This window comes from Mchenga conophoros, linkage group LG16 (assembly GCF_057382185.1).
Source record: "Mchenga conophoros isolate Kocher_MC1m ecotype Shallow Benthic linkage group LG16, M_conophoros_male_GT1.1, whole genome shotgun sequence".
Classification (NCBI taxonomy): domain Eukaryota; kingdom Metazoa; phylum Chordata; class Actinopteri; order Cichliformes; family Cichlidae; genus Mchenga; species Mchenga conophoros.
The window spans coordinates 18,742,752-18,761,598 of NC_140541.1; the positions used below are offsets into that span (position 1 = coordinate 18,742,752).

Here is an 18,847-nt window from a genome sequence, read left to right on the forward strand (position 1 = left end):
TTTTATCGTTAGAGAGGAAGAGAGTCAAAGAAACTTTAATCCAAAACTATATTTATTTACATATCTTATGTGACATGATAATGCAGTTAACACTCATTCCTCTATAACAGAAACATTAAGAGTCATGAACCAGCTGACAGAGGGCTGTGTTTCTACACAAATTTCATCAAACACTTTTTAACAGTGGTCTGACTTTCATCTGAGAACATCACCAAACATCAATACTGTAATTTGTTTTTGTTTTTCTGAATCTTAGCACATAACTGACAACATAATTATTATCAACGGTACAGCTTCAGACTAATGAAACAACAAAATGACAGCTCAGGGACAGCACAGGAAACAGAAAAATAAAGCAAAAATAGAAGATATAAAAATGTTTTTTTAAATGTCAGTATGTTTCAGAAGCTTGCGTGGCCATGAAGCTGAATGAACACTTTGACTTTATTTATTAAAACAGCAGACAAATGATTGTCACCACCAGATCAGTTCAGTTGTCAGCAATTGTGATTTTCACATGACCTTCCCCAAAAGGAGGGAGTCATGGGACTGTAAATGCTCCAGTTTCAATAAAGTTAAAACCAATTTGTTCTTGTGTAAAGGGAACTTCAGTAACATCCCATAGCTTATCAAAAAGTTAAAAACATTAGACTGCATTGGGTTTCCTCCCTGTGTCACACAGCTGACTGCGTCTCACTGCAAACATAGATATTGCTGGGCCTCACTCTTCTGTGGCTCCTGCCCGGCACTCTGGGACACAGTCTGCAGCTTTTCGGAATGAACTCCTGACAGGCCTCCCTGAACTTCCTGATCCTCCAGCAGTAGATGACGGGGTTGAAGACCGTCTTCAGGTAGCTGAGCCACAGAGCGCCTATGCTGATGGGGTAGAAGACTGAGCTGTAGTAGAACTGCCGGCTGAACACGGCCAGCAGGCTGACGATGGTGTGAGGGAGCCAGCACACTGAGAAACCAACAAAGAGGATGAGGATGGTGGTGAAGGCTCGGGTTTTGAAGCTCATGTCCACCTTGACCTGAGGCGGCCGCTGCAGTCCGGTAAGTCTCATTTTGCTGACTTGGTTTAGGGCTGGCAGACAGGAATGTTCGGTGGTGTGGTTGTGGATGCGCAGGGTGTTGCGGCGCACCGTGTTGAGGATGCACATGTAAGAGTACAGCATGACAGTAAATGGCACAAAGAAAACCGCTACAGCCAACAGGACTGTGTATCCACGGTCTGCCAGGGACTCGCTGTATCCCAGCACGCACTGCGGTGCCCAGGCGCCCCCGATACCTGCCGCGCCCGCCCTCCACCCAACCACTGACGGCAATGACACACACAGGCTCAGCACCCAAGAACCTGCGATCAACAGTTTAGCTCTGTGCGGGGTCAGTTTGTCCTGCCGCTGCACAATGATCAGGAAACGGTCCACGCTGATAATGAGGAGGATGGACACCCCCTCCAGGACGAACAGCCAGTACAGCATGATGGAGGCGCGGCAGAAACCGCTCCCAAAGCTCCAGTCTGCAGTGGCCACGGTGACTGCAGTGAAGGGCATGCAGAGCAGAGAGAGCATGATGTCTGAAAAGGCCAGAGTGGCAAGCAGGAGATTGATAGCAGAACGCATGGCAGGTTTCTGGTAAACAATCAGACACACGATCGCATTGCCGAGGAAACCGATAGTAATCATGAAGATCATTATGGCTGCCAGGGTCACACGCAGAGTGACTGATATGAGAGGAGTCGTAGCTTCTGATGGGAGGCTTTCTGACGTTTCCTCTACGCTGTTCGGGTCCATGCAGTTACACTCCTCCATGAAGCTTTCATTACAAAAAGCCATAGTAGCGATTATTCAGGGATAAAAGGTGAACATTTCTGGCTATGCCTGTGGTTCAGAAGTAAAGCTGTCCTCCAGCAGTTGAGATTCCATGGGACTACCTGTGATTAAAAAAAGACAAAAAAAAAATTCACATAAGGCATTTGTGAATAAAAAAGAAAAACAGTCAAACACTCAGAGATTTTAATGGATGGTCTCTTTAGAAGCTGTGATAAATGTGCCCAAAAACAATAGAAAAAAAGGGAGTCTAATAACTGATCTATTAGTCAGTGAGAACTGTAAACATGAAATAGTGAGAGGAGGAATGACGTCCACTAAATGTGATCAACCCAGAAACACACCACACTAAGAGTTACAGCCACACGGGACAGAGATGTGTCGTTCACCGTCCTCACTGAGGTTGATGATTAACAGCCAAGCTGCTTCACACTTGAATAGAAATACACACATTTACACATCACCCAGGGTGTAGTCAATTGTCAGCTTAGCAGAATCTCGCTCTTGGTTAATGCTACAGATGGTGACACATTTGTGATGAAACAGAACCTTCTTCAAGAGGGCCGGAGTTTTAACTTCCTGCTGCCGATTGAGGGACCAGAGTGTAGAGATTTAGAGTTAAGGCTGTTTTGAGGTCACTATGGCATTCACGTCCCCCATGCAGCCCTCCAGTCTGGACAGGTTTCTAGCACCTGGGCCTAAGGGTCCCTCCTGTAACACATCAAAATTGTAAATATGCTGCATATTTGATAAAATAACCTAAAATAAAAGAGGAGCCACGTGATTTCAGATCAATGGCCCCATCCAGACAGGAAAAGTGAAAATGTGCCTTTTTAGTGACTGTAGCTACATTCTGGCACACGCACAAACACACAAGTCATGGCATAGTGTTGCCGGCTGTTGCCACGGCAACAAGGTCAGCGGCTCCATGGCAACAAGCAGCCCTTATTCTCATCTCTTGTACAAGAGTCTATGACAAAATATTTTCTGGATCACATGATTCGCCGAAAGACTTTTTTTTTCCCAAGACGCAACCTCACAGTCAGAGAAGACTCCCTGACCGCTCGCCTCTGTCTTAAAACCAGATCACAGCTGTTTGGTGTCAGCAGTGAACAAACAAATCAGCCTGTTTACTAAGACAATAACAATTTCAATCCTTCACTTGTGCTGAATACCAGTGATCTTAATTATGCTGCTGAGCTGGCTGCTAGCTGCAGATCTGCAGGGTGGCCTAATCTTAAGGCATCTAATACTCTAAAAACTCTTATTATGTACATGTGATTTACAGCTGCTCTGATCATAGCTGATATTTACTGGTTTACACCATGCCATCATCTCCATGTGCTGATTCTCCCTTTCTTCATTTCTTTCTTTTTTTCTTGTCATGGCTCCTGCACCGACCCTGTACAGCCTGTTCTTGCCTTAACATGTAACAGCTTTCACACACTGGCCCGTCGCAACAGGCTAAATGTTGCATATATTAAACGCCAAGACACAACGCCCTGTTTTTCTCTGCGCACTGCCTTACACAATGAACCATAAATGAACATCTGCAGGTGCTGACGGGACTTACCTTGACTATTACCGGGTTGTGTACTCGTCTCTCGTCGAGCCAGTCAGTTCGGTGACGGTCTCTCTCCTCCGGTGCCTGCTGAGTTCTTCCAAAAATATCCCACTTTGAACATTTCACTGCCGTATCGATCCCCACCGTGCCGCCTGCGGATGATGCTGACGCCAGAGGAGCAGGTGGTCTCACATTTAAAGGAGCAATGTGTCAAAATTGACCATCCTTATCATCCTAATCCTTATTATTGTTACGATTAGCACGGTCAACTGTAGGTATAGTGTGAATCGAGCAGTTGCTGATGTGCCGAATCTCCGAAAGAAATGAACGAATTTTTTTTTTTTTTTAAACTCACGACGGTAATAGTTATTTATTGGCTTCCAAGATTTACATTAGTATGACATACATTAATGTTCAAAAGTATCGATCTACACCTGTTCATCTTTGGATTTCGGTGTTATCAGTCCCAGTGCCACAGTCAGGCCCTGAGCCATGCAGTTTGCCTTTATAAATATTTGTGAAAGAATGGGTCGTTTTGAAAAGCTCACTGCTATAACAGGAAAGTGCCTTTACAAAATTTCCAACCCTCTTAGATATTCCACAATCAACTGTGAGTGATATTACTGCAAAGTGGAAGCTTCTCAGTCACAAAGTGGCAGACCATAGAGTTGGTGCTGAGGGCAGAGCGTGTAAAAATAGCCAGGGTTACTGAAGAAATTCTAAACCTCCACTGCATTAACATCAGCACAGAAACTGAGTGATGGGAGCTTCATGCATGGCCTGTAGGTGTAATGTGTGGGTGGCCCAGTACATTTGATTGCATGTACCAATATATTATATATATTAGTTTTAGGCATGATAAATGTTACCAGCCACGAGCATAGGCTATTTGCAGCATTTTAGTTTTAACGGGCATTTTATTTTCTGTTCCTAAACCCATGCAGTCAGCAAAATGATAAGTTATTAATCCCTTACAAAATGTGTAAAACTATACAATAAATGAAAGTAAAGTAAATTAATTTAAATATCTGGAAATTCGTGGAATAAAAAAATTATTTAGTTTAACCCTGTTTTTTTCCAGGCTTTGTGATCCCCCATGCAGCCTATTCACCTCCGTTCTTAACCTGTTCAGTTCAGTTCATTCCAGTTTTATTTATTTAGCATTAATTCACGACAACAGTCACCTCAAGATGCTTTGTATTTTTAGGATAAACGGTCTTTAATGTTTGAAAGAAAACCACAAAAATAAGATGATTCCTATGAGCAAGCAGTTGCCAACAGTGGGACGGAAAAACTCCCTTTTACCAGGAAGAAACTTCCAGTCGGAAGAACCAGATTCAGGCAGAGGAAGGATGAGGTGAGAGAGAAGAGAGCATCGAGAGACAGCACAAAAGGCACTCTAAGAAATGACACACTGATGTTGGTAGCATTATGTAAATGTTTTATGTTAAAACTAATGCCACCAATTGATTTTTAACTTTAAACACAAGTATGTTGTTTTGAATTTAATTAACAACATAATATTTCAATACAACAAAATGCAGTAAATTAAATCCAACGTAAAAAGTTCATTTAAAATGAAGAACACTTTAATTTAAAGAGGATTGTCCTAATAGGCTCTCCATACTTCTGAGTTTGCACATATGCAGTGTGGAAGTTTGATCATCGCCATTTTCAACTGAGACTTGCATATGCTTAGTATCCTGGATAGAATCCATCGCCATCTGAGGATTATTTGGTAAGTACAACAATTTAAGGATGACAAATTTGATTAATGTATACTAACTGATAAACATCTGACACTTTCGGGAATACTTTTGCTTTTTTTTTTTTTTAAACAAATGACGCCTGGTAAATTTTTTAACACTCTAGCTTGTATACCTCTCTCACGTGTTAGAAGTATGAAGACATTTAACAAATATTGTTGAACCTGCTTCGGTGTAATTTTCCAAAAATCTTTTGCGATTCCTGTTAAGGTGAGACTTGCCTACTGAGACCTACAGTTTTAAAATTACTCCCAACATCTACCGCACCTGCTCCCTGACATCAGTAATGACCACCGGGAGCGCCAGCGATCCTGTAGTTTGGAGAATGAAATGAATGTATAGTGTATTTTAGAAATGTGCATCAATTAAGTTGCTACATTGTTTGAAAGAATTCGACTCCATGTTGATTTCTGGTTTAGTGTCAAACGCAGGGATTTAAGCGATTAACAGTTTGATTTGTAAAGTATAAGACATGCGTTCATCTGTTGTCATTGAAGTGCAGAATAATGTGTAATACTGTTATATATAATGCATTTAACTCCTTGTATCAGTTTCCATTGGCTATCATCGCTACCGAAGACAGGAAATCATCAAAGACATGCCATTCATTGCAGAGGTCAAAAACAGATGGCCTGCCCTGTTTTCAGAGACTGAGGTAACTCTTACTAACTTTGTTATTGCAAGTCATTTTCATAAGAACTTGTATTTGAAGAAGAACAAAGTACTATAAATTGTTAATTTTAAAAGATACAAAATGTTTGACTGAAAGTTGTAGCATTCTTGCATGTGGCCTCTAATAAAATTAATAGAGAATACTCTCGAGTTGTAATTTTTAATATGTTTCAGGTTATTGCAGAGTTCGCCCGCATCACCATCGTCCCTTTGTTGTCAACTTTCATGGCCAAGCTGGACCACTACGCTGACCACCTTCTTAGTGTTCAAAGAGAAGGTGTCATGGTTCTCAAGATCTGGAGAGGTCGTGGTGTGTGTATTGTTTGTCTTAACCTCTCCCACCAGGGCGGAACTGGACCTTGGTTCCCCGCCTCTGAACCCACCCTGAACACACACCTGTGGCTCATTCACACTGATCCTGGCAGACTACTTAAGATGGCAAGAGAGGCTGCTTCCTCGCTGGATCGTCACATTACCAAGTGCCTTCTAGACTCCCTGCCCGTCTTCCCTGCCGTCTGGATTTCTGTGGATGTGTGTGAGTGAGCGTGAGCTTCTTAGTGTGGACATTTTTGAGTTACGGATCGAGTGGAAGAAGAGCGTGTGTGTACCCCCGTCTTGGACCTTCCCTTCGGACCCCGCCCTACTCCCTGGAGCCCCGTGTTATCTGTTCCACTGTATATATGTATATATTCTCACTTGGTGTCACATTTCAAATAAAACCTCACCCTCTCTCTAAACTTCAGAGTCCTGCGAGTGAGTCCTCTGCCTACTAATCTGTGACAGAAGGGGGAACAGCTAAACGCAATATCAACTTAATCATGGCAGCCATGGATGGGGTATGTATTTTAGTTGACCTTGATTGAGCTCTGAAATTATTTGAATGCTTCTTCAACTTCTGTGTCTGTCATTAATCAGATTTTTTTTTCAACTGAATATGTGTATATTTGAATATTTTGTAGATACATGTGAATCAGTGACATGCAGTCAAGTGAGGCACCTTAATGAGAAGTAAAATACTAACAAAAGAGAAATTCAATTTGTACACTAGATTTTAAATTTGCTTTCTGTGTGATTTCAATATTTTTATGGTCAAAATTGCTGTCATTACGGATTTTCTGTTCAAATACAAGGTAAAACGCTGAGAGGAGGCAATGATGATGCTGTGTCTCACCGCGGACACACACATGCGCAATCCCACTGCTGTTTCTCTAAATCGCCAACGTACATGTTTGATTACACATGTAATACAGATGATGACTTGATGCAGACCTAATTTATTTGACGAATGTGTGTTACATGTTTAATGTTATTGGTCATAAATGTGCTGCAAAAATGCATGGAGTGAGGCTGATGGAGGGCAGTGCTGAACCCTAAAGGCAACATGTATAAAAGGTACACGTATATGGATTCACAGTGTAATCACATTACACTGAGAGCGCCATTGACACAGTGGATAAAGCAGCGCACTTGGGGAACATCAGTAAATTTCACAAAGGACAAATCAACACCAAATCAGTCCTAAGCAATGAGACGCACCAATTTTATTTCAATGCATCTCCTATTTATAAATTAATAAATTGATGTAAAATGAATGATTTTTCTATAATTGTTTCCAGGTCATTTGACCAATTTATTTACTAAACACAAAAAATGAGACACACCAAACCTAAATAAATTTTAATGCATCTTCTGTAGGGCTGGGCATCTTATTGCATCGCTTATCAATATTGTGATAACACACGTCCTATGTGATTAAAATGATAGACTGCTTTCAAACCTCTAAAAAAATATATGATAATTTAGTTGAGACTATTACTTCCATTAATGTCAAACTTATCATCAATTCAACAAGATAAATAACTGCTGGTTTGCCTAAATAGCACATTTGCTAAATTTAATTTGCAGTATTTGTATTTGTGAGGCTGCATTGATAGATTTATAGGCAAAAATACTATTATGATCTTTTATTGTAACTCTTATTGTTAAGAAGCTTGGAAAGAAAAGCGTCTGGATTTCTTTAAGTTGCTTGAAGACGTTTCATCTCTCATCTGAGAAGCTTCTTCACTGAAGAAGCTTCACTTTTCTTTCCAAGCGCCTTAGACTACAATGACCTGGATGACTGAGAACCTTCACAGACTTATTGTTATCGCAAAAAATACCACAAAATGTCATGATAGGATTTTAAGTCCATATTGCCCAGTTCTAATCTTCTATTTAATTTTAATATTTTTAGGGGCACAATTATTAAATATATTGTTGAACAATCTAGAATTGATTAAAGCAAAAATGAAAGCTTTCACGTAATGTCAAAATTGAAAAGCTTTGATTTTTGGGTTCATATATTTGTTTATCTGACTCAGAGGAGTCAGTTCCTTACCAATCATGAACCTCACTGCACGTCACTGATGTGAGTTATGAAACATTGCTTAATCACTTATCTGGATTATGTGTTAATATTTTTGACTTTGTTTTGTAAAGAGGTTGAAAGGAACCAAAATAGGAAACTTCTCTCATATTGAGTTCTTATTTCCACCAGAATCCCAGCGTTGATGTTCGACGGGAATGCGTTCTAAAAACTATCTGTGTCTACTTAAATGAAAAGCCAGACGACCTGTTCAAGGAATTCTTGGTAAGTTAAAAAAGGAAAACGATCAGTTATTGTCCTTTTTTTAATTTGGGGTTGGAAATGGAAGGTGGACTTACTTGTCCATATGTATATGTATGCAATTAACTTATCCTTTTCTTTTCTTTTTATTTTAAGGATGTGGATCTTGGAGCAAGCAGAGAAACGGAGCAGCTGACTTTGGGAGTCTATGTTGTCAAACATGAAGGAGCAAACTCTGTAGATACACCTGAGGACATTGGTGTCATCATAGAAGGATGCACTGTGCTGCAAGCTCTTAGTGATGTGGCAAAGGGTTGTGGCCTCCTGCTTGGACTAATCTACAGTCTAAATCTGAGCTACCCAAAGCACCTGAAATACACATTTGAATTTCTTCAGAAGGTGCTGATGGAGTTGGATGGGAACAACCTATCCATGAAGGTGCAGGTTCTGAAAAACAAACTGCTTGAGTGAAACAGCCTGCACTGAACTATAGAGGACACTGAACTTTAAGGTTCTCGAACCCTTCTCCTTGCACTTCATAAACTGTTCAGTTTGAATTGCCACAAGAACTTCTTCAAGGCCTTTCACTTTTCTGCATTCTTTGTTCTTGAACCTTTACCAACATCCAACTACACTGAAAAAGGCTGCTCCTAACTTTGGACTTCAGTTTAAGTTTTGAAGCAATGGTTATTTTTCTAAATATGGAAAAAATGACACGAAAGTCATTTCTACCTGCTGTTTGCAGGGCTGTATTGTGGGCTTTTCATTGTAGCCCACACTGTTAGCCTTTGCAGTAATTTCCATAGCTTAGTACTGCAAAATCAACAGTAAAAAACTCTAAAGGATGTTAGCAGTTTAATATTGTAATTTGCATGTAATTGTGGGAAAATTCCATGAGATTACATTATTTTTACGGTAACTCACCGTACTCATGGAAACAGCTGTAAAATACAGCAAATGTAACAATTGGTGATGTTACTGAGATTATACTATTACACCATCTGGATTTCTGTTGTTTTCTACTGTAGATCTAAGAGTAATTACTTAAATCCTCATTCAGAGTGTATTACTATAAAATGCGATTCACTGTGAAAGTAGCATAACATATAAACTACAATATACAGCATGATTTTTAACTTAAGGAGTAAGTTGCAGCCACACTAAAATTTAATTCCTTGAACTGAATGGAACCTCATATATTAATAAATGTATTTGTTTATTCAAACAATGTGAAACATTATTAATACTGTAAGGTTAGTATTGTGATAGAGTCGAGTATATTTAATTATACTCTTGTAGACATTATGACATTATGCTAGTACATTTATGGTGAACAAAAAGTACATCTAAAAGTTAATTTCAAGAATACTGTTATGTACTAAAACGGGGGCCAATATAATCCCAAGAAGCATTATTAGTATACATACTAGGTAAGGTATACTTGGGAAATATAATTGAAGTATACTTATTTTTTGTATGGCCAGCAACAAAAACTAATGGCTACATTTGGAGTAATGTTTAAAAATGACTTCATTTAGCAGGGTGTTCCTTTTTTCTCTTCTTATTCTTTCTTATACTGGACCTTCATTTGTTTTGTATAAGGTGGTACTTTTTAAGACACCTCTGCCTAACTACAGTGAACTAACCTAATAATATGCTCTGGTCGTCATTTTACTCAAGTTAAGGTGTCACATCCATGAAACTTACACCACTAACCAGCATCAGTCCTACAACTTCACTCTCAAAATTAATAAATTCTGGGACAAGCAGAAACTGTATTTTTAGCGGTGCATTTTGTGGCAGGCCAGACTGCTATTAAATGCACTCTCCTAAAGAAATAATTCCTTTGTAGCACCACTTCGTCTTGGTTCAGAAGAGATGTCCTGGATATACGTGATAATGTAACACGGGTGTTTATGTTTGTTCATGTTTAGCGCGTTGGGTTGTTTTTTTTTTTTAAAGCGATTGTTACGTTTTTAAAGCTTTGTAATGCGACAGGCGCGATAGCCGACACCACACCTTCACCTGACGTACAACGTGACGTATGACGCACACGTCGGGTATTCACTTTCAAAACAACAATGGGGATAGAAAATATTGCTCGAGTGGTTAATGCTCCTTTCGCTGGTTGCCAACCACCATTAAATAACAACAAGAAGAAACTATTGATCTGCTTCTCAAGTTTTGCACGTTTAAGCCGCAATTCAGACTCAAACAAAGCTGCAAAGCAGGAGAACAACATGACCATCAACTATTGATGAATAGACCGTTAACATGTGCAACTTAGAAGTAGTCAGAGGTAACTGGATGTTCAATCGGGTTAAATGCAAGGTTGATTGGATTATATCTGAAGATCGTATGCTATTCGTGATAACTCTGCTAGACTCCAAATTGATCGTCCATGCGGGAGTATCTCAAAATTAAATGAAACCACTTAACACTTTTTCCCTAAAATGGACTGACATGGGACACATTAAAGTTGGATTGACACCAGCTAATCAGTCTGAAGGTAAGTGTTTTTTTCACTATTCGAGAGAAGTCAGAAATGCGTTCTTAGTACTGTTTGTTTTGACTTTCAAGCTACCAGGATATTTTCATTCAAATGCTAAGACAAAATGTCAATATCTATGAATGTGGAGACTCAAAAGACTAGTTAGGTAATAGTTGCCGATGGATTTATGAGACTTGATAGAAACTTGGTCGTTTGCAACAGGTGAATCGGTGAACTACCGAGGTTGCGCCCAAATGCTTAAAGCTGTTAGTTGGTCAGTGTTTTCAGGTGTGCTTGTACTACCTGTACGGTGCGGAGTGCTGACTAAGTCATGTTAAACCCATTAAAGAGTCGAGCTCAAATATCTTTTCATTTTTGTGCACTGCTCTCTTGTCTCTCATTTTCTGTTTATTGAAGCCTTTTGTGAATGATTTTTGTGTGATTCTTACTCTGAATCTGAATAAGTACGCGGGACCACTGTGTGCGGTAAGACCATCTCTTTTACCTCCTGTATTACCCTCTACCGGCATGCATTGCCAGTGCGTAACACGTAATTACACAATCAAACAGTGAACACATACTGCCCATACAACAAATGTACCAGAGACAATTATGAATACACCACATCTCCCCTTTTAAACAAAAACAGAATATTCCTTTTCTCAGGACAGAACTTCTCTTTTTCAAAGCCATACAAGAACATCTGGCAAACAATCTGCATTACATTTTTAACCTTTTGTTTTTGTTTTCTTGTTCTTTTCTTTTCTTAACAACTCTTTTAGCTTTATTTTACTGTGCTCTACAAAACCCTTATAACACAGTTACATAACAACAACCCTTTTTTTTTCTTACAGATCTAACTTTTTAGGTTTAACTATTGGCCTCCCTGACTTGGTTCTGACCACATCAGTGTTAACAGGTGTAGCAGGGATCACACTGGGTGTTTGAGGCTTCTGCAACACAGGCACATTAGCAGGTTCATGCACAGGTGAACTTAAAGGAATCAAATGCACACGATTACGCCTCACAGTCCCTTGTGGTAACTCCACTGTGTATGATCGGGGTGTAGAGTGATTTTGGATAACAGTGCCTGTAGTTTTGACATCAGTCACCCAAACTTGCTCTCCTGGGGACAGGCTGCATAAAGGTTTTGCGCGGTGGCGCCTGTTGAAGTTTGCCATGTCCATCATCCTCTTCTCCCTTTCCTTTCGAGCGAGCAGTGCGTTGTCCGGCAGTGTGGGCTCCAGCTGCGATGGAAGCATCGGCAGTGTGGTTCGCAGACGTCTGCCCATTAAAAGCTCTGCAGGGCTGTATCCGGACTGCAGTGGTGTAGCTCTATAGGCAAGAAGAGCTAGATAAGGATCAGCTGCTTTTTTCAGAAGATTTTTTACAGTCTGCACAGCACGTTCTGCTTCTCCATTACTTTGCGGAAACTTGGGACTGCTTGTGATGTGTTTGAAGCCGTATGCTGCTGCAAAGTCTGTAAAGATTTGACCTGAATACTGTGGTCCATTATCAGACATGAGGACCTCTGGGATGCCGTGACGGGCAAAGAAAGATTTCAGGTGAGTAATGACATCGTTTGATTTTGTCCTGTTTAACAAAGCAATCTCAACAAATCTAGAGTGATAGTCAACAGCGAGAAGGTAAGTTTTCCCTCCCAGCTCGAAAAGATCTGTGCCCACTCTCTGCCATGGGCGGGCAGGGTATTCTGTTGGCATGAGTGGCTCACTGTTATTGTGTCTTTCTTGAATACACGTTTTGCACTTGAGCACCATCTCAGAGATTTGTTGACTCAGCCCGGGCCACCACACTGTTTGGCGTGCACGAGCTTTACATTTTACAACACCTTGATGTCCTTCGTGTAGTTTTTCCAGCACCTCGTTTCTCATTGCTGAAGGAATGACAAGCCGTGTGTCTTTTAACAAAAGGCCGTCTTCAACAGTGAGCGTGGCTCGGTCAGGCCAGTAATTTCGCAGTAAAGGCTCTTGTTTTGCATGTTCTGGCCAGCCTTCGGTGCACATGTCCATGACGCGAGCACACACACTGTCGCTTTTCAGTTGTTCCTTCAGTGTTTGCATATATGATGAACTGACAGGCATGTTTGCTACAATACTGTCGACATATATGTCTGTGCTTTCCATTAGCTCTTTGTCTGACAGGTTCATTGGTTTTTTCAGAGGTGAGCGGGACAAAGTATCTGCTGTCCAGAGCGATTTCCCTGGGGCGTACTGCACAGTGTACGAGTAACGCATGAGTCTCATTCTGAATCGCTGGATCCTGGGTGGCAAGAGATCCAGAGCTTGTCCTCCCAGTAAGGAAACGAGAGGTTTGTGGTCCGTTTCAAGACAAAAATGTTTACCAATCAGGAAATCACGAAAACGCTCACACGCCCATGTAGATGCCAGTGCCTCTTTTTCCACTTGTGCGTATCGTTGTTCTGTAGGAGAAAGGGACCTCGATGCATACGCCACTGGTCGCCATCCTTCTTCCCACAGCTGCAAAAGAACACCTCTGAGACCATAGGATGAAGCATCTGCTGATACTTTAATGTCTCTGTTGGGGTCATACATTGCGAGCACTGGGGGTGAGGTCAGGGCATCTCGTAATGTTTTGAAAGCTCTCACTTGGTCAGTTCCCCAATACCATGCGTTCTTTTTGGAAAGAAGATCTCGCAGGGCTTTGTCTTTTTCAGCTAAATGGGGGATGAACTTGCCCACTTGATTCACCATGCCCAGAAAACTGCGCAACTCTGACACATTAGTTGGCTCTGTCATTTCTGTAATTGCCTCCGTTTTCTTCGGGTCAGGACTGATTCCTGTATCCGCTATGATGTGACCCAAGAAAGCAACCTTGCTCTGGGAGAGCTCGCATTTTTCAACATTCAGCGTTATGCCTGCTTTTTCCAGTCTTTGCAGTGTAGCATGGAGACGGGAATCGTGCTCCTGATGGTTACGTCCCCACACCAACACATCGTCAATGTGACACACCACTCCTTCGAGACCCTCGATGACCTCCGCCATCATGCGCTGAAAGTGTTCGGGCGCTGAGTTGATCCCAAACGGTAGGCGGTTAAAGTGGAACCGCCCAAAGGGTGTGATGAAGGTGGTGAGTTTGGCAGACTCATCGGACAGGGGAATCTGCCAGAAGCCCATGTTGGCATCCAGTTTGCTAAACACTTTGGCTCCTGCGAGCATTCCGAGACTTTGTTCAACCGATGGCAGCACATATTTTTCCCTGCACACATACTCATTTAGTCCGGTAAAGTCTACGCAAAGTCTTAGCCTAGGGCTGTTTTTCTTTGGAACAACAACCATGCCGGCACACCAATCCGTTGGTTCCTCAACTCGGGTAATGACACCAAGCTCTTCCATTCGTTGGAGTTCCTCTTTTACCCTTCCCATCAGAGGCAGAGGAAGCCTTCGCGGAGTTTTGAGTGAGTACGGCACAGCATTCGGTTTGAGTTTAATGTGATAGGCCCGCTGCACTTTCCCTAGACCATTGCAAAGTTTAGGGTAAGTAGTCTTCAGAGTGTCCATTGAAACCGCGTCAACTCGCACCAGCAGGCCAAGAGCTGTAATGGCGGGCAGGCCTAGCAGTGGAGTGCTCAGGTTTCTTACAACATAGACCTTCTCTGTTGTCTGTTTCGCTCCGTAGTTGAGCTGTAGCTTTGTAAAACCTGCAACGTCCAGTGGTGTTTTTCCAGGGCCTAACAAAGGTTTTTCTGGCTGCTGGAGAACTGGTCTGTGTTCGTTAGCAAAAATCTTTGATAAGTCCGAGTCAGCTATTACAGTCACATCTGCTCCAGTATCCAGTTTGAAAGTGATTTTTGCATCTTTCACTTGTATGTTGGCTGTCCACGCCTGGCCGTCACTGGAAACTGAGCCTAGGAAGAAACCTTGCTCCTCTTCCTCCTCAATACTTTGCACTGTCTTGCTTTGTCTGCAGACTCGCTGGTAGTGACCTTTTTTTCCACATAAATGACATTTTGCATCATTTGCTGGGCACTCAGGTTTCGGATGTGGAGAGCCTCCGCACTTGTAGCATTTGTTACTTTGTCTCTTGCTATATTGCTGTTGTGTTTTGACAGTTTTATTTTTGAACATGTTGAACTTTGTTTTGTCGTGCTTTTGTATCACTCTGTCAACTGTTTTCGCATTTACATGCATTACATTTGTTTCACTTCTCAAAGCTGACTGTTGCTTTTTGATTTCTTCTGACTGCCTGGCCATATTTATAGCTTTATCCAAGTCCAAGTCTTTTTCCATCTGCATGCGCTCAGACAGCCTCGTGTCGGCCAAGCCCACTACTATTCTGTCTCTTATCAGCTCATCGTGGAGCGGTCCGTAGTTACAGTGCTCTGCTAATGCATGCAAGGCAGTCACGAATGCATCAACAGTCTCATTCGGCTCTTGTTTGCGCATATTAAAACGTGCGCGCTCATAAACAACATTTTTCCTGACAATGAAAAAGTTGTGGAAGCTATCTCTCACTTTAGCATAGTCCCGTTGGTCTACATCACTTAACTTTAGTCCTCTCAGGACGTCATCCGCTTCGTCTCCCATACAATATATGAGAGTGTTCACTTGATTTTCCTCCGAGCTCGCAGACAGATTACTTGCCTGACGGAATCTCTCGAAGCGACGGACCCATCTTGTCCATTCGTGTGGTTTGGAAAAATCAAAGGGCTCCGGTGGTTGGATGCTAAACGTAGCGCTGGGAGTGCTAGCCGCGGTGCTAACTCCTGCCCTCGGACGATCGTCTACGTCGTCATTCGGCATTTTGTTTCCACCTTCCCCTTCTCCTCACACTCGGCAGATGTATGGAGTCTTACGAGTCACACAGCACTTCTGACACCATGTGTGATTCTTACTCTGAATCTGAATAAGTACGCGGGACCACTGTGTGCGGTAAGACCATCTCTTTTACCTCCTGTATTACCCTCTACCGGCATGCATTGCCAGTGCGTAACACGTAATTACACAATCAAACAGTGAACACATACTGCCCATACAACAAATGTACCAGAGACAATTATGAATACACCACAATTTTGATCGTGTAAAAACTGGGAATTGGTCCCTATTGACAATACTCTTACTTTTTGCATTGCATATGTCATTTAGGAAAGATAATTGGTCACTGAACTTTTTGCAACTATGTGTATTTCTAAATTTTGTGGCTTCAGTGCATGCAAATATATATTGTTCAGTTTGCATGTTAAAATCCACAAACATGTAGCTAACTATTGGCTTTCTTGTGGAACTGAAACTGTCCTGCCACTTTCAGAACATTTTCTGCCTTCATTCACATATGCCTAGGAATCACAGAACAAAAAGGGAGACCACTAAGGAGGAGTTTTATAAGTTCACTGGTGACCTCGGCTGTCAAGTTCCTGGATGTGGGTATGCTGCACAAAACTTCACAGCTCTTTGTGCCCCTCTCAGATTTCATATCAAAGATGGGGGGAAAGTATTATGTCCATTTGAAGGTTGCTCGAAAACACAAGTAGACAGTTCAGCAGTCAAGGCAACAAGAAATTGGGGGATTTGCCATAATACAAGGACAGGACACAGTTAATCTATTAGAAGACAGTTGACTTTGTGTCATTTAAAAATGCAGGCTAAAATGCTCTTGCCAACCAGCACTATACAGAGCATCATAGAGGAATTTCAGCATCTTTGCAGCTGTAACAAAAGTAGACACTGAATCTAACACCATCTCTCTTTTTTTTAGATGGCAGACCAATGACACCATTACTCTGGAGCTTGGGAATGATTTCCACTCCAACTGTCGCATGCAATCACAAGAGGAGACAGAGGTCATCCAGAGGACAGAAGTATGGTTAGAATTGTTGTGGAGGCCATGCAAGTTAACTGCAGAAACCCTAAACGTGCATCTTGTGAAGAGGTTGCTAAGATCATTGTAAACAGATACCCTCAAACATTTGCAGATTTTACTGAAAAGGGAGAAAGACTGGGTTGTGGACATTATTCACTACTAAGAAGCATCAAATCTACAGTTGAACATGTTAATCGAGATAATACAACACATAGACTTCGTCAAACAAAGAGAACCAGGAATGAGGAAGACTGCAGTCCCAACAGTAATGCAACCTCACATAAAAAAGTTAGATGCCTTGTGGATAGCTATGGCTGTATAAATTGGCAGCCAGTTGAACTTCCTGAGGGGGAAACGCCAGCTTCTTTAGAGGAAAAGAAACACATCTTGTTAACAATTTTTAATTCAGAAGGACCTGGAGCTGTGGAGAGACTTGATGTGGATGACTTCATGTGCCTCACATATATTTCTCAGCGGCAGCTTATCAACAGTTGTCCCTCACTTTCAGTAGCTGAAATTCAGGAGCAGTGGCCATTCTTGTTTACTCAGAAAGGTCTTTCGAACCACTTTTACAAACTCACAGGCATCGATATCAGTGAGCGCTTAGGTCAGGCCCTCCTAACCAAAGGCAGAAGGATTGTTAACTATTTCTCCACCCAGAAGCTCAAATGGAACCTTGGTATAAGGACACTCATCCAGCAGATAGAAAGTGAGGGAGTTTTGACCAACAACAAGGTTGGCACAGCAGCCATACTTCTCATGATGAAGTATTACAAGGAAGATGAAGACTCCCTCTTTGTCTTAGCAGATGTAAGCTTTTTTCATACAGCTCTATGTTTAATGCTGTTGCTTGCTGTCCTGTTATATTTTTTTTATTTGTTACATAAAATGTCTTGGTCCTTTTTCTGGCAGGAAACATCTACCAGGATGTCCCTGGTATAGCAGAGAGCAACCTGCCCATCACCCCAAGGCTGATTATGCTTGGTAAGAAGTCATTCATGAAATAGAGCTGATTAGACCATATTAAAATTTCTGTTTGGCACAGGAGCTTTTCGTGGACACAGGTATCCAGTCTCTGTATTGTTAGCTCAAATTTCTGTAATTTCCTTTATAAACCAAGGTTGTTGGACATGTGTCTCAGTGAATCCAGCAAAGTAACATTATCAAATTTCACATTACATATTACTGATCAACGTAGTAGTCTAGCTACACCAACAGCAGAAATGCTGAAGTCAATACTGTAAAGTTTAACAGCAGCACAAACTATGAACTCCAAAATAACCATACAGTTGATTCATCTCTGGTAATTTAACTGGGCTGACTCTTTGTTAGGTGTGTTTAATGTGCAGAATAATTCCCAATTATGTACAATTATAATATGTTAAAACGGACTTATGTACATAAAGCCATTAATAATTAACAGTACGTAGCTATTTGCTTTATGACTATCTAGACAGTGTGAAGAAGTGAAGTATTGAAATTATTTTATGTTGCATAATGACAATATGTTGCCATACATTTAAGGACAAAGTTCAATGACCGCCACCTGCTGGATGGTGAGTGCAGAGGGGCGTGTAATTGTTGAGCTGGACAAAGAGAACACCTTTGCTGATGCAATGTCAGTCTTCTTTGGTTCATTCTATGTATTGAACCGGGAATACCAGGAGTCAGCGTGTGCAAGGTTTTTTGTAAGGATAAACCCTGAAGAGGGAACAAAATGTACCTCCAAGGTTGGGACAAGCAGAAGGACTGGGACCACTGTGAAGCGAAAGGTTGTTCACATTAACCCTCATGTCACTACTTTCCTCCAATTGCTTACTGAATTTGAGTGGAGAACTTCAAATTAGGTAACTGTTTTTGCCATTTTTAGTGAATTTCTTGTATAATTTAAGTGACCAATGTGTTGTTACCTGTGTCTCCACAGATTATCCATGGCCCATGCTTTCTGGACATTTACACAAGACGAACAACAATGAAGACAAGCTCTCTTGCCATCTTGCAAGACGCTGTCTCTGTCCAATAGGTTTTTTGAGTGCAATAGTTTTGATTTTTTTTTTCCTTCTTTTACCCGTTTGTTAA

At 41.4% G+C, this 18,847-nt stretch overlaps 2 protein-coding genes across 4 annotated transcripts; one reads left to right on the forward strand and one right to left on the reverse strand.

Moving 5' to 3' along the window:
- Nucleotides 1–45: 45 nt before the first annotated feature.
- Nucleotides 46–3,708, reverse strand: gpr45 (G protein-coupled receptor 45). 3 transcript variants are annotated; one of them, XM_085248445.1, is made up of 3 exons: nt 3,403–3,708; nt 2,379–2,540; nt 46–1,933 (listed from the first exon to the last, which is right to left on the reverse strand). In XM_085248445.1, the coding sequence occupies exon 3, from the start codon at nt 1,833–1,835 to the stop codon at nt 675–677; it is 1,161 nt and encodes a 386-aa protein (XP_085104571.1). In that variant the 5' UTR covers nt 1,836–1,933; nt 2,379–2,540; nt 3,403–3,708; the 3' UTR covers nt 46–674. The 3 variants fall into 3 exon arrangements, with proteins under 3 accessions (XP_085104571.1, XP_085104568.1, XP_085104569.1); XM_085248442.1 differs by lacking the exon at nt 2,379–2,540 and having other exon boundaries at nt 3,144–3,708; XM_085248443.1 differs by lacking the exon at nt 2,379–2,540 and having other exon boundaries at nt 3,403–3,707.
- Nucleotides 3,709–17,158: 13,450 nt separating this feature from the next.
- On the forward strand, nt 17,159–18,615 carry LOC146556586 (uncharacterized). The gene is made up of 3 exons (XM_085250047.1): nt 17,159–17,603; nt 17,711–17,759; nt 18,300–18,615. Exons 1-3 carry the CDS (start codon nt 17,219–17,221, stop codon nt 18,613–18,615), a joined length of 750 nt encoding a protein of 249 aa, XP_085106173.1. The 5' UTR covers nt 17,159–17,218.
- The last annotated feature ends 232 nt before the right edge of the window (nt 18,616–18,847 follow it).

Excerpts from the sequence above, each read along its gene's own strand:
- gpr45 (XM_085248445.1), bottom strand. The coding sequence starts at position 1,835 with ATGGCTTTTTGTAATGAAAGCTTCATGGAGGAGTGTAACTGCATGGAC.
- LOC146556586 (XM_085250047.1), top strand. The coding sequence starts at position 17,219 with ATGTGCCTCACATATATTTCTCAGCGGCAGCTTATCAACAGTTGTCCC. Across the intron at positions 17,604-17,710 it reads CTTTTTTCATACAGCTCTAT|CAGAGAGCAACCTGCCCATC; the intron begins GTTTAATGCTGT and ends TCCCTGGTATAG. Across the intron at positions 17,760-18,299 it reads CTGATTATGCTTGGTAAGAA|TTCAATGACCGCCACCTGCT; the intron begins GTCATTCATGAA and ends TTAAGGACAAAG.